The 12,528-nt window shown below is 38.9% G+C and overlaps 1 protein-coding gene across 5 annotated transcripts in view; it reads right to left on the reverse strand.

Annotated features, from left to right (window-relative positions):
- Nucleotides 1–12,528, reverse strand: part of RYR3 (ryanodine receptor 3) — a 498,481-nt gene that overhangs the window by 302,993 nt on the left and 182,960 nt on the right. For all 5 annotated transcript variants that reach the window (XM_077127361.1, XM_077127358.1, XM_077127359.1 and 2 more), the window contains exon 3: nucleotides 10,866–10,973. In XM_077127361.1, coding sequence (XP_076983476.1) covers nucleotides 10,866–10,973 — 108 coding nt within the window. The remainder of the gene's footprint in view (nucleotides 1–10,865; nucleotides 10,974–12,528) is intronic.

The raw sequence follows: 12,528 nt of genomic DNA on the forward strand, positions 1-12,528 counted from the left end.
CTCTTCTAAAAAGATTCCAGTAAAGTAATCAAGGCCCACCTGAATAGGCAGAGTCACATCTCCATCTAATCAAAAGGTCACACCCACAATTGGGCACATCACCTCTCCGTGGAGATAATCGAATCAAAAGTTGTCACCCTACAGTATTGAATCAGGATTAAAAGAAATGTTGCCCCCCCACAAGACTGGATCACGATTAAAACATGGCTTTTCTGCAGTACCTAATAGCTTCAAACTGGCACATGAGAGGAGGACCCGAGTTCCATATAAACTGGTGAACTGAAGGCTGACTTTTTGAGAGCATTAGGGAATACTACAGACCTATTGTTTCTCCCACTACGAATCTAGTGTAGCTAATAAATGATGGATCCACAGATACACGCTGTTTCACCTGCTCTCCACACTGACGTGGCTGCCTGGAAGGAGTGTTGGATTGGGAAACAGCAGTTGCTCATTCCTCTGGTGACCTGGGTCAACTGCCTCAAGTCAGAGGGTGGCTCCTGCCACTTTGATGTTTTCCAGGCCTTAGCATCACTGGGGGAGGGGGCAGGGGGGCGAGAGCTGCCCAGGGAGGGAGCGGGGGTAGAAGAGGGAGGCAGGACTGCACTGTTATCTTATACTGCAACATTTACAACCCTGGGCAGAGCAAGCAGCTGTGAAATGCCAGCATTTTGTTAAGTATCCACCCTCCACTTCCCCCAATGCTGGAAACCTCTAGATTATGTTGTACTAGGAACATGCAATTGGAATTTTTCAAGGCTGAGAGAGAAATAGGAATCTGAGATATACCACATCAGGACATGATCTTCAGACTTTGCATAAACCTTAAAATTGGGTCAGGGTTTGCAAGCAGCCCCTTTACCACTCGCAAGGGGAAAATCCCCATGGGGAAAGGCATGAGGTAAAGCTGAAGGGGAGTGAAGTGTCACGGGGAGACGGTCCTACAGACCCTGGAGCAAAAGGTCTTCTCATTCTCTGCGGCGGTGCACAGATTGGAGGTTACGTTTAGAGGCTCAGCACCTTAGCTCACTGCTTGCATTCAGTAAAGATGCCCCAGGAGTTAAAATTCAGTTATCTGCATGAATTGACAGGAGAAAAATCTGGAGATTTTTGTGGTTTACGAGTAATTCTGAAAATTCCTGAAGCCAAGTCCTAAACTTTACAAAAATGAATTACTTAAAGATATATCTATAGTAAAAAAAGAAAAAAGTAATGCTTCAAACTTACCATTCTACTATCTCACCAAAGACATGCAAACTTTCGGAGAAGGTCGCACCCCACACAGAGAGCCAACCCCGAGGAGGTGATGTTTAAAGCAAATCCTCAAAGGCTGTTACCTCAGATGAAACCTCGAATCATTTGCACCGGAACATCTCCCAATCCATGCTTTTGAAAGAATATGCTGCTTCTCCTGCCCACTGGCCTCCACCTTATGAAAGCACATTAGCAGCAGATAGATGGGGTAGGGGAACCTAACCCCCAGCTGAGCGTCACTAGCGAGATGGCAGGAGGTGATTCTCAAATGAGCTGGCCGGTGCCCTAATGAGCCCAACTGGTGCCTATGAAATCAGCGCGTGTGGTTGACTGCCCAGGTTCTTTTCATTAAGAAAACATCTATCTTAACGCAATAGGCTTTAAATCAAAACACACGTCAGGTATTTGGTAAAATGACTGAGAATGTGGAATCTCAAGAGCTAGAACAGGCCTGGGAGAACAATTTCAAGAACCGGTAGAGCTTGGACAATAGCAGCACCAGTGACACCCAACAGAGTTGCTAATTTTACATTTTGCCCAGGAAGGGCATTAAAAAATGAGTAAAGAAATTGCTACCTACTATCACTATAATTTCCAAAGAGAAAATAAACCAACTTCATAACCATTGTACTCTTAAAATTGTAAGAAGGGCATAATCTCAGAAAATAAAAAAAAAGGAGGCAGGCTTCCCATTTCTAAAACGTGTTTAAAGAAAGAATTCTACCATGTCTTTTCATCATTTCCTGCTGACTTGCAAATCCTTTATCGCGGGCACACATTGGCCTTGGGACAGATGTTTCAGGACCACTAATTTAGTTCAAAGCCCACATTTTGTTCAGAGCCCACTTTGCTGACCAAGACCCAGAAGGTTCCAGAATGGAGGCCAGAATGCTCAGCCCCTGATGAGGCTGGCCCTTTCCTCCCTCACGCCACAGCAGCATCTCCTGGGAGCAAGGTCCAGCCCCTTCTCCTCCTCAGCCTAAAACCAAATATTAAGAAAGGGTGGGAGACACCAGGTGAGAGGAGAAGCTCCCTGCCTTCAGCTTGCCTCTTACTTTCCAGGTGGCCACTGCAATCCCATAGGTCTCCTCCTAAACCTCTTGTTCCTATTTCTGCTTTCTTCCAGATCCTTCCATTCTAAAATCAGACAGTGGTAGTCCAAGGGCTGAGGCATTTGCCATTGAGTCTTTATTCAAATGGGGATGAAAATACCACTGAGATTAGGGCTTCCCTGGCACAAGCTAGCTTTTCTTTGCCAGAACAACCAAGTAGGTGCTTTCATTAAATGTTCATGAAATGGAAGTAAGTTGGAGTTTTCTCTAGTTCTTTCAATTCTATCCTCAAATATATCATTTAAACCCTGGCAGCTATTAAAAGTAAGTGATGTGATCAAAGGAAAACTCTAATAAATAAATGGGAAGGTTTCTATTCTCCCAGGATTTCTTGAATCCAGATGCTATTTTTTGTTTTTTGAGGAACAGGTAACCAAGTGTCTTCAAATAAGATGCTCTCCCTAAATCCAAATGCCTTACAGTTGAGGATTAAGGTATGTTCATTAAAATGCAGCTGAATTCCATTATTACAACCCCGCCTCTACCCCTGCTCCCACAACTAAACAGTTATTTTTCCAAAAAATTTTTCAGCAAAGTCTCTCATCAAAACACCCCCCTTAAGAATATAACTAACTACATATTATGTGCTGGAGAATGTTCAGACTTCCCAATCCTTCCTCACGCTTTTACAAAACTAATACTGTTGCTTAAATTTTTGCAATTACATTTTTTTAATGACCATTTTCAGTCGAGCTATGAGGAAGAAGCTCAAGCTTTCTAAGATGAGTGAAATCACCATGACACAGCTATTCTATCAGAGCATTCAGATGTCCACAGCAAGAATGAAAAGATTCCAGGGTTTGTGTAACATTAGCAAAGCTAAGTGTTAACACATTTGCAAAACATCGCCACGATCACAGAGACATGTTGATTTAAACATGAGGTGCTGACTTCAAAATGAACCAATTTCACCCAAGAAAAGACAACTCCACTAAAGCTGAAGCTCTACATTCAAAAAGTGGAGGATTTGGTAGAGTGTGGAGCTTTAAACATTAATTGTGTGGGTTCTTTCACTTGAAAATGTTTCTTTCAGCATATGAAGAAATGTAAAAAGCTAGTTAATCTTAGTGGTTATTCTTAACGGTTGAAATTATCATTGGATTCTTCTGCAGTTTCACTTAGGGTACAATGCTTGAGAAAGGGACCATATTGAACTAGCTTTTTTCATTTTTATTATGAACTCCAGATTTATGGTAGATCCGAGCTGGAGTTGCATAATAGCATAGGAAGTGGGCTGAAGCCCCAAGGAGCTTGGGTTAGGCAAGGCTGCACACTTCTGACATTCTACCATTTGAAACCTGTGTCCTCTTATGTCTTCAGGCCAACTAGACCATATTCTGAAGAAAAGAGAGAGAATTTGAAGACAATTTTCAATGTTTTGAAGGAAAAAAAGAAAAAGAGTCCACAGGCAAGTCATTCTCCTAATTACAGAGCAGTGGTTCAACAAAGCTGCTAGCTTTGCAATGAATTTCCAAGTGTGCAGCCACCTCTACTTCCACGAGATTGAAGTGTGGGTGTGGTGGTGGTTTTTTAAATTGCAGAGGCACAAAGAATGGAAATTTCCTGAACACTTACAAGTGAAAGGCCCGGTTCATTACACATACAGCTGGAGTCAGCTGTCCATGCAAAGTACATGTATATTAAAGGAGAGAATAACATACCCATTCGGAGAGGTCACTGAGCTAGCAAAGTAAAAAACAAAAAAGTAAATGGATATTTTAGTGTGCACAGGTCTTGCTGAAAGCTTTCAACTCTTTTAAGGACTCTACCGATGTTTACTATAAAGAAAAAACCCAATGAGAATGAAGGGCATGGATTTCCTACCTGTTGGATATTTTGTTATTTTAGCTAGAAGTTAGCAGTGGCATTAGACTTGAAAGTTTTTATTTTATTTTTTTCAGGACAGTGTTGATATCAAGAAACTGGCAAGTAAGCAACATGCTACAGCCTAAATTTGGTTACACTTTCTCATTATTATATTCATATAAGAAAATCCACCCAAGGAAAATGGTCAATACCTACGTCAGGCAATTTGAGATTTCTTTTTTCTTAGAAACTCTATAAACAATTAATCAGATTTTTCTCATACCAGAGAGGATGCTATCTAATGACAAAGGTCTTTGGGATAGCATATTTTTGCTAAAAATGATATCTTTAAAAGGTCAGTCAATATTTGAATGTGGGGGAAAGGGAAAAATTTTAGATTGTAATTTACCAGAATAAACTTGAAAAATAAAACAAAAGCAAACCACAGAATTGTACAACACAAACTGTGAATCCTAATGTAACTTTGGACTATAGTTTTAGTATAATTATAAATATATTATTTCATCAATATTTTCATCAAAAGTACCACACTAACACAAAGTGTCAAAATCAGAAAACTGTGTGTACAAGAGGGTATATATGGAAACTCTGTATTTTCTGCATGATTTTTCTATAAACCTACAACTTCTCTCTTAAAAATAAAAAGCCCAGTGCAAAAGAAGGCATTTTACGTATGAGTTTATTTGCACAAATCTTCGTAAATATCAGCTTACCAGAGAAATGTTAAAATACATTACAACTGTGTAAAATCCTAAAATCATGGCACTGGAGGAAAAAGAACAGTCAGGAAGGGAAGGGAATGGTGTAGTAGCAGAAACACGTTTAATAACAATTTGGCCTATGAAGAAACACATTAAAATCCTTCATTTGGAGGCTTCTCCTTATAATTTGATTTTGCAAAATAATCTGCCTGGCCCTTTCAAAACAATCCTGCCAAAGTTATAGAATACATCCAACATTCTTCCACAGGGAAGATTACTGCAGGGGAATTGTGCCTCAACACAGACTTCACGTGGTGCTTTAGGGTTACTGTCTTGGATGTACTGTGGACATCTCTTCTCTGCCCGCACCACAGAAGAGAATATTTATTCATTCTATCTCAAACTTCAGGCGTCAGAGCGTCAAGAACAATGGCGATTACAAAACAGGCTGAAATTTCTGCAGCTAATCAGGGATGACGACGGCCAGTAGGTCACATCAGAGGAAGTGAAGCAGTGGCATGTTTGGTGCATCACAACCTTCACAGACAGGAGAATGCGTTGCATAGAAATGAGGGCATCATTTAGAGACAGAGAAACCAAAGCCCAGAGGCTGAGAGAGGTTTGCCCAAATCAGATGACCAGATAATGGCAGACCTGGGGTGAAATCTAAACCTGATTCCCAGCTTCCTCACCAAAGCAGGCTGCCTCCCATGAGTAAATCTGTCAGGTAAACCCTAAATCTGGAAAGTAAACTCTACCACGGGGCAGACTTAAAGAGGCATTTTTGACATATTAAACCACCCAAGCTTTTGCAAATCAGGGCAATTCGCCCAAACAGATTTGGCTATTATTTTGTTAAGACAAAATATTATTTTTGGAGCAGGTATGGATGACCAGACACAGATTAGAAAAGGAGAGAGAAACATTCAGAATCAGAACATTTTTCTACCTTTCAAAAGAAAGTAGGGTTAAGCCATGCAAGTTGGGGATGTAATTCAATGGCATCCTCCTCTTACCAGTTAGGCACCAGCAGATAAAACAGTAAAGATGAATAACTGAATGGCACTGGCCCGTGGATGGGCAGGTCCTGGGTGAAGGCATGGGGAGGTAGTTGGAGTACTTGAGGCAGTGGGTTTTTGGCCAACTAGTATGAAGGAATTCAGAATTTTAACATCAAGCGAGGCTTCCCTGGTGCACCCTGAAGCTGTCTGCAGGACCTAAGTGAGTATAGATTATATGGGCAGAGCGTAGGACCTACATCGTCATATGTGCAGAAGTGACTTTGTACTTTTTCTCCAAAGGAAAAAATAGTATGTACTATTCTAATGTGCAATGCTTACTGTCAGGTCTGTAATGCTGACTACTCTCATGCTTGATTGAATGATTTATTTATCTTTAAAAAAACTGTAGATGGGAATGAGGTTATTTAGAATTTTGTACACAGTTCCTCCATCGGTCTTGTCTCCCCCACCATCAAAATAAATTCTCATTCTGGCTTTTCCTGACAACTATGAAGGGAAAGTGGAAACCTCAGATTGACAGGCTAAATGTGGATGATGGGGGTACCCCCTCTCTTCAATGATAGAGAAATGATGGTGTGAACTCAGGGACCCGGGAAGAAAGAGGCGAGGATGCTATTAGCCTTCTTCATTCTAGATAGGTTCTCAAAAAGCTCAGATTTCAGAAAAGGGGTTTCTAATTCCTTTCATCAGAATCTGTTTTGATTTGTTGAACACTTAACAGTCTCAGGGTAGATGTCTTTAGCAGATTCTTTTAAATGATATTCTCACACTTATACTGGATTTTTGTTGCTTTATAAAATGGATGAATGTCTGAACTTAGATGCAAGTTAAAAATCTTATGAAATGCAATTTAATGACTGTTACGAAGAAGAGCATTAAAATAAGATTATGCCTCACTGGCCATTTATAAGTTCGTGTCATGCCAAGACACAAGCCCTAGCTTTTCAGCAAGTGCAGCACATCATCTTCAGGAAGCACCAACACATGACAAAGGCACTGCAATGTGCACACACATTTCTCTGGGAACTGTGCTGTGTGTTTTCCCCACTCTAAACACAAGGGCAAATGAAAGGAGCCCAAAGCTCCTGTTAGAGTTAATGAGATTATGATATAAGTAGTACAGGGAAGTAAAGAACCTCTCAGTGAGGATATATCTGTGGTAAAGGTTCTTGCAGAAATAAAACTTTTCAGGTCACATTTCCCAATCAAGATTAGAAGGCTGACTGTGGCATTCCAGATATGTTAACATTGAAACTCAAGCACAAATCCTATGTTTTCTGGCAACCATAACATTAGTTCATATAAATAACATATAAATAAATATTTATATTTGGATATTTTATCTCTCTTTTTAGTTGTAAAGTTCCAACAATGATTAAGCCAACTTCTAGATAAAACCAGAGTCGTTTTCAGAAGACATGCAATTGGTAATTGTGTTCATCGTGGCCTTTCATTTTAGAAGCAGTCCGCCAGTTCACGTCAAAACCCATATGGAGTTATGAGGTCCTAGATTTAACATACCCCTGGTCATATAGCATGGTGCTTTCCTTTCTCTGAGGGAGTTGAAATATGCCTGAAGGATCTGTGATTGGAGGAAGTGAATAGAGATAAAGAAAGAAAGCAGTATTCATTTCTGCATCTGCAGGCATCTGCCGGACACTTGCTTAATTTTCATATATAAAGTACAGAAAGAGGAAATAATTTGCCACAGAGGTCATCTCAATAGTAAGAAGAGAAACAAACAAACATCTGCCTGACTCTAAAGTTTAGCGGCTTCTCTCACTATGAATGCTGCTTCCTCTAAACTTGAAGTCATTTCCATAGGATGGAGGGGATTGAGGGTTCAGAGGGACATAGTGGCATCTCATTTAGCTGTATGTCCTCTCTTGGTGGCCTGGAATTCCATATACTGTAGATGTCTTGTAAAATTTAGCCAATCAAAAATATGGAAATACTTTAATACTTGGATATGGGCATTTTACTTCAAACTCCAGCCATTTCACTGGGCACAGTGCCAAGCATCCATTCCTTGGTAATTTTCCCCAGAAGAATATCAGGCAGTATTAGACCAGAAAGAAAGTGATTCAAGATGAGTTTATCTAGAGTGTGTTCTGTGCTTCAGGTCCTCCTGGCCAATTTATTCTCCTTTTCAATACAAGGCTACTGGCCATAGCTAAGGACATTTCAGGAATAAAAACTCTCTACTATTAAACTGGCTGGACATTTTTGTTTCCTTTGTTAGTATGAAAAATTGCTGCAGAATGATAGATTCTTGCAAAAAGACTTCTGTATACTCATTACGTGAATGAATATTGAAGTCATTTTAAAAATAAATGTCCATTTGCTGCACAACAACCACAGAAGGACCAATTTCATGACTAAAAGGAAAAATTACACTCTTCAAAGCCTCCTGTTTGATGGCAATCGTGATTATTAGTGAAAATAATATCTATTTAAAAGCAGCAAATGCCTATTTCCAAACGGATTGGAAGTGCATGCCAAAGAGGTGACATTTTACTCAAACATCCCAGGACCTCCAGAGAATGATGTTCTGTCATGTTTACTCACTTTTTTCTTTATTTTTCTTCTTTTTCTTTTTCCTCCCTGCTGAATACTATCTTCAAAAATAAAATTCAGTACTAACAGTAAATGTTTACTTCAATTACTTCAGAAAATCTGAACAACCAGACTCAAGAGGTTATTTATAATTAGTATTTCTCATATTAAAGACTGAAAGCCCAGACAAAATTTGAAGGGGTTAGACAAGGGTTATAATGACAAACTGTTATCCAGGAAATGACATAGTAGAATCAGCAATGAATAGTAAAAGTATTAATAATTTTAAAACAATGCCCTCTCACATCTGTACTCCATCTCTCTTCTCAAATCCCTTCCTTCTAGCTCTAAGAACTCTAATGGATAATTATAAAAACTCTATTAACAACAATAATAAAAGTCAAGATGGGAATTAACTAAAATTCTTTTTTTTTTTTTTTTTTTTATAAAATAGAACAGAAAGACAAAATGGCATAGGAGAAGTTTCCAAGTCTCACCCAACAGTTATAATAATCCATTATTATCCAATGGATATTTAATACACAGTGTCATGGATCCTTTCTTTTGGACTCTAGTTTTCAAAAAGAGTGGCTCTCACAAGAAAATTTAATTTATCAGCTTTAAAATATTATACATTAAAGATGCTCCCCTGAAGCATATAACTAGATTAAGTAAACTTTCACTGTAATTAAGATAGGTTTATTCATATGTTCCAAAAGTAAGAGTTCAATTTTACTAAGTTGGCCTTCTCATTTCATTTGAAAGATCAATTATTCCTTATTCTTCTTTAAGACAAAGTTAAGGCTATTATTTAAGTTCTTGGCAAGAAAGAACAAGGATTATAATCAGAACTTTTAAAATTTGTTTCTCATCTATAGGTCTCTCTTAAGTCCTAAAGCTAAATAATTAACAAAAAGAAGTTCTTTTAAATACACTTTTCGAACAAAAGAGGATAAGAAAATGTCCAAGAGATGATTCTCCATTTAAAAATATCTTCTCCCTTTTCTCCCAATTTCTATTTTGTGGGCATCAGTCTAATTGATCTTGTTTGATATTTCAAATGGTGATATTTCAAATCAACTATGTCCACCTCATCAAAATTTCTATAAATGATGAGTTCTTAGTCTTTGAAAAGAAGGATCAATTTAAAAAATATGTTCCCTGAACTGAAAGTATTTGAGGGTGCGTATCTATGGAACAAAGCATGGGATTCTGAGGTCAGTGCAATGGGAAGTAAACATAGACTTAAATGAACATCAAACAAGGGAACAAAATGTCATCTGAGTTAAGACTCTAAGGATCAAAATAAAGCTATTCTCAGATGGCTGACTAAAGCATATTGTTATAAACTAAAAGAACATAGATTCAGACACATTTGGTGTTAGGGACACTAGAGATCTAATTATACCTCTGAATTTTGTAGATGAGAGACCACAAAGATTATAAAACTTGCCTAAAAGGAAGATGACCTAAATGTAAATATTGGTTCTCTTGATTCTAAGGTCATTGACTCTTTTACTGAAAAAGATTTCTGGATTATGTATGAGTTCATTCAAATGAATTAAGAACATTATGACTGCTGAGTGAAAAAATTGGAGGTGAGGATAAATATGGAAAAAAGAAAAACAGGAGGCTGTTGCAGAGGATAGTCATCTAATGGACTATCTGTGGGGGATGGAGAGAAGTGGTTGAATTTGAGATTCTCATGCAGTAGAATGAAAGCACTTGATGATAATGAATATGAGTCATTAGGGAAAGGTGAGAGTCAAGGATGATTCTAAACGATTTGGCCAAAGTCTCTCCTGAGAGACCTACTAACATGGGAGATATGGGGCATTGCTCCTCAGTTAAACAACGAGGGACCATTTTACTAACAATAGGAACTCAAGGCAGCTCTGTATTTGTTCACTGTGAGTGAAACTGAGGAGTTCTGAGCATATGTCAAAGACTGAATTCTGTATGAAATTTACTTCAAATCTCAACAACAAGGTTTTGCTCCATCGGGGAAGTCAGAAATCCTTGCAGACTTCCCCTAGAAAAATGAAATTGCCAAGCAGGCACTCTCAATTTCAAAGCCTTATCAGGCACTTCACATTTTCTGGAGGATTAAGGGGGTGATAAGGGGAGAAGGTTGATTGTCCCATGCTCTGCTCAGGCAGCATTAACAGTGGTCTCTTATATTTTCTGGTGGAAGCTGGACAATCTAAAGGAATCAGGATTATGTTGATGAATGAGAGGAAACTAAACCAAGCGAGAAAGATGTACTATCTCTATATAGATTGCTTCAAGAGTTCCAAGGTTTTCTGTTCAAAACTGGAGACATGAAATATAGAGTGTGCTTTGGGGTGGTGGTGTGCCCCAACCACCATCTAGGACATAATTCAGGTACTCACCCCTTCGCCGCCATTTTCACCTGTGTTGGCAAGCATTTCCTGCAGGGCTCTGACAGAGAGGGACTGTTCCAGCACAAAGTTGCAGACACAGAGATCTGGAGGAACAGACTGTGGAAATAAAACCAGAATGAGGATATCTACTCATATCAGTCGGATCAGTCATGCAAAAACATATCTGAGGAGCAAACTGGACGGATGAATGGAAATGTAAAAAGTGAATTTCCCTTTTTCAAGTTAAGATGGGTTTAAATTGGATTCTGAGGGACTGGAAGAAGAAAATTCCCAAGTTTAAAAAGTACTAAGATGTCAGGATCAACTTGAGTGAGGGTTGATGGTATGCAGGGGGGGGAAACATTCCCAACAAGCTTGCTGGAGAAGGGAAAGGAAAAGCAGACTCCTCTACACCAAGGTCTGGGGTGGGGGTGGAGGGACCGAAGGAAGAAAACCACAAGGCTCTCATCCACAATAACTTGTAAGAGGACAACACATGGACCAGAAAGTGGCTCTAGATAACAAGTGACCAGACTACAGAATCTATTTACTCATTAAGAAAACCTGGGTACCATAGTGTACAAAGAGGCAATAGAGGGGCTTAAGAGCTATTTAACAGAATGAACAGGGAACTGTCTGGGACTGATGATCCCCTACAGCAATCATTCTTATCTATCACATGCTCAGTTAGCATCATGAAATCCATACTTATTGTGGAACATTTTTCAGCAACCATCTCTGGCTACTGACTATAGTAAAGGCTGATAATCATTGAGCACTCTGAGTCAGGAAGTGTTTTAAGTGCTCTGCTGGTATTAACTCATTTAATCATTAGAACAACCCTATAAGATAGCATCTAGTATTATCCCAGTTTATAGTCAAAGAAACTAAGGCATAGTGAAATTATATCATCAGCTTGAGGTCACAGCTGGTATTTGTCTGAGTCAGAGCTTCAGTTCTAGTCTGTCTAGATTCAAGTAAGATCCAGCCTATCTCCAAAGTTGGTACATTTAACTTTACATTGCGTCTTCTACTGATGAAAATGTTAAATATTTTTTCACAAACAGAACATTTTGATCGTCAATTATTTAAGGATTACATTAATGTAAAACACAGCGTTTAGTACTGAGAAAGATATGAAGAAAAAGTAAACCATTGCTCTTAAGGAGTAAACTGGAAACCATCCAGTTTCATGCTACACCAATTCCCTTGGGAATACAGCTTCAAATTTCCTTGTATTCAAAGCCTTTGTTTTCTCCATGATATTGGCAGAACAGGGACACCATGAGAATAACAGGAGTGAAGAATGAAGGCCAGAAGTCACTGACAGGTATGTCTAACCTTCCAAGACTGGGGAAGCTGTTTCCATGGAGCAATAGAAAAGCAGAAGCAAACCTTTTGCTAAGACAGAGATAACTTCTCTGACTTCAGTATTTCCATTTAAAAAATAAAGATGAAGGAGTTGGTGATCTTTAAAGTTCCATTAATTTCCGAATGTTTTGTATATTTTTCATCCACCTCCCTAACCTCCATGTCCTAAAAAATAAGATGATGTGCCAGCTCTTGGAACTACCTACTCTAAAGCAGACAATTTTCCCTTATTAAAGTTTTAAGACCCTGTATTAGTTATTCAGCTGAAACACCTTACAATGGGTTGGCTTAACAACAGGAA

Source organism: Tamandua tetradactyla, chromosome 14, assembly GCF_023851605.1.
Source record: "Tamandua tetradactyla isolate mTamTet1 chromosome 14, mTamTet1.pri, whole genome shotgun sequence".
NCBI classification, from domain to species: domain Eukaryota; kingdom Metazoa; phylum Chordata; class Mammalia; order Pilosa; family Myrmecophagidae; genus Tamandua; species Tamandua tetradactyla.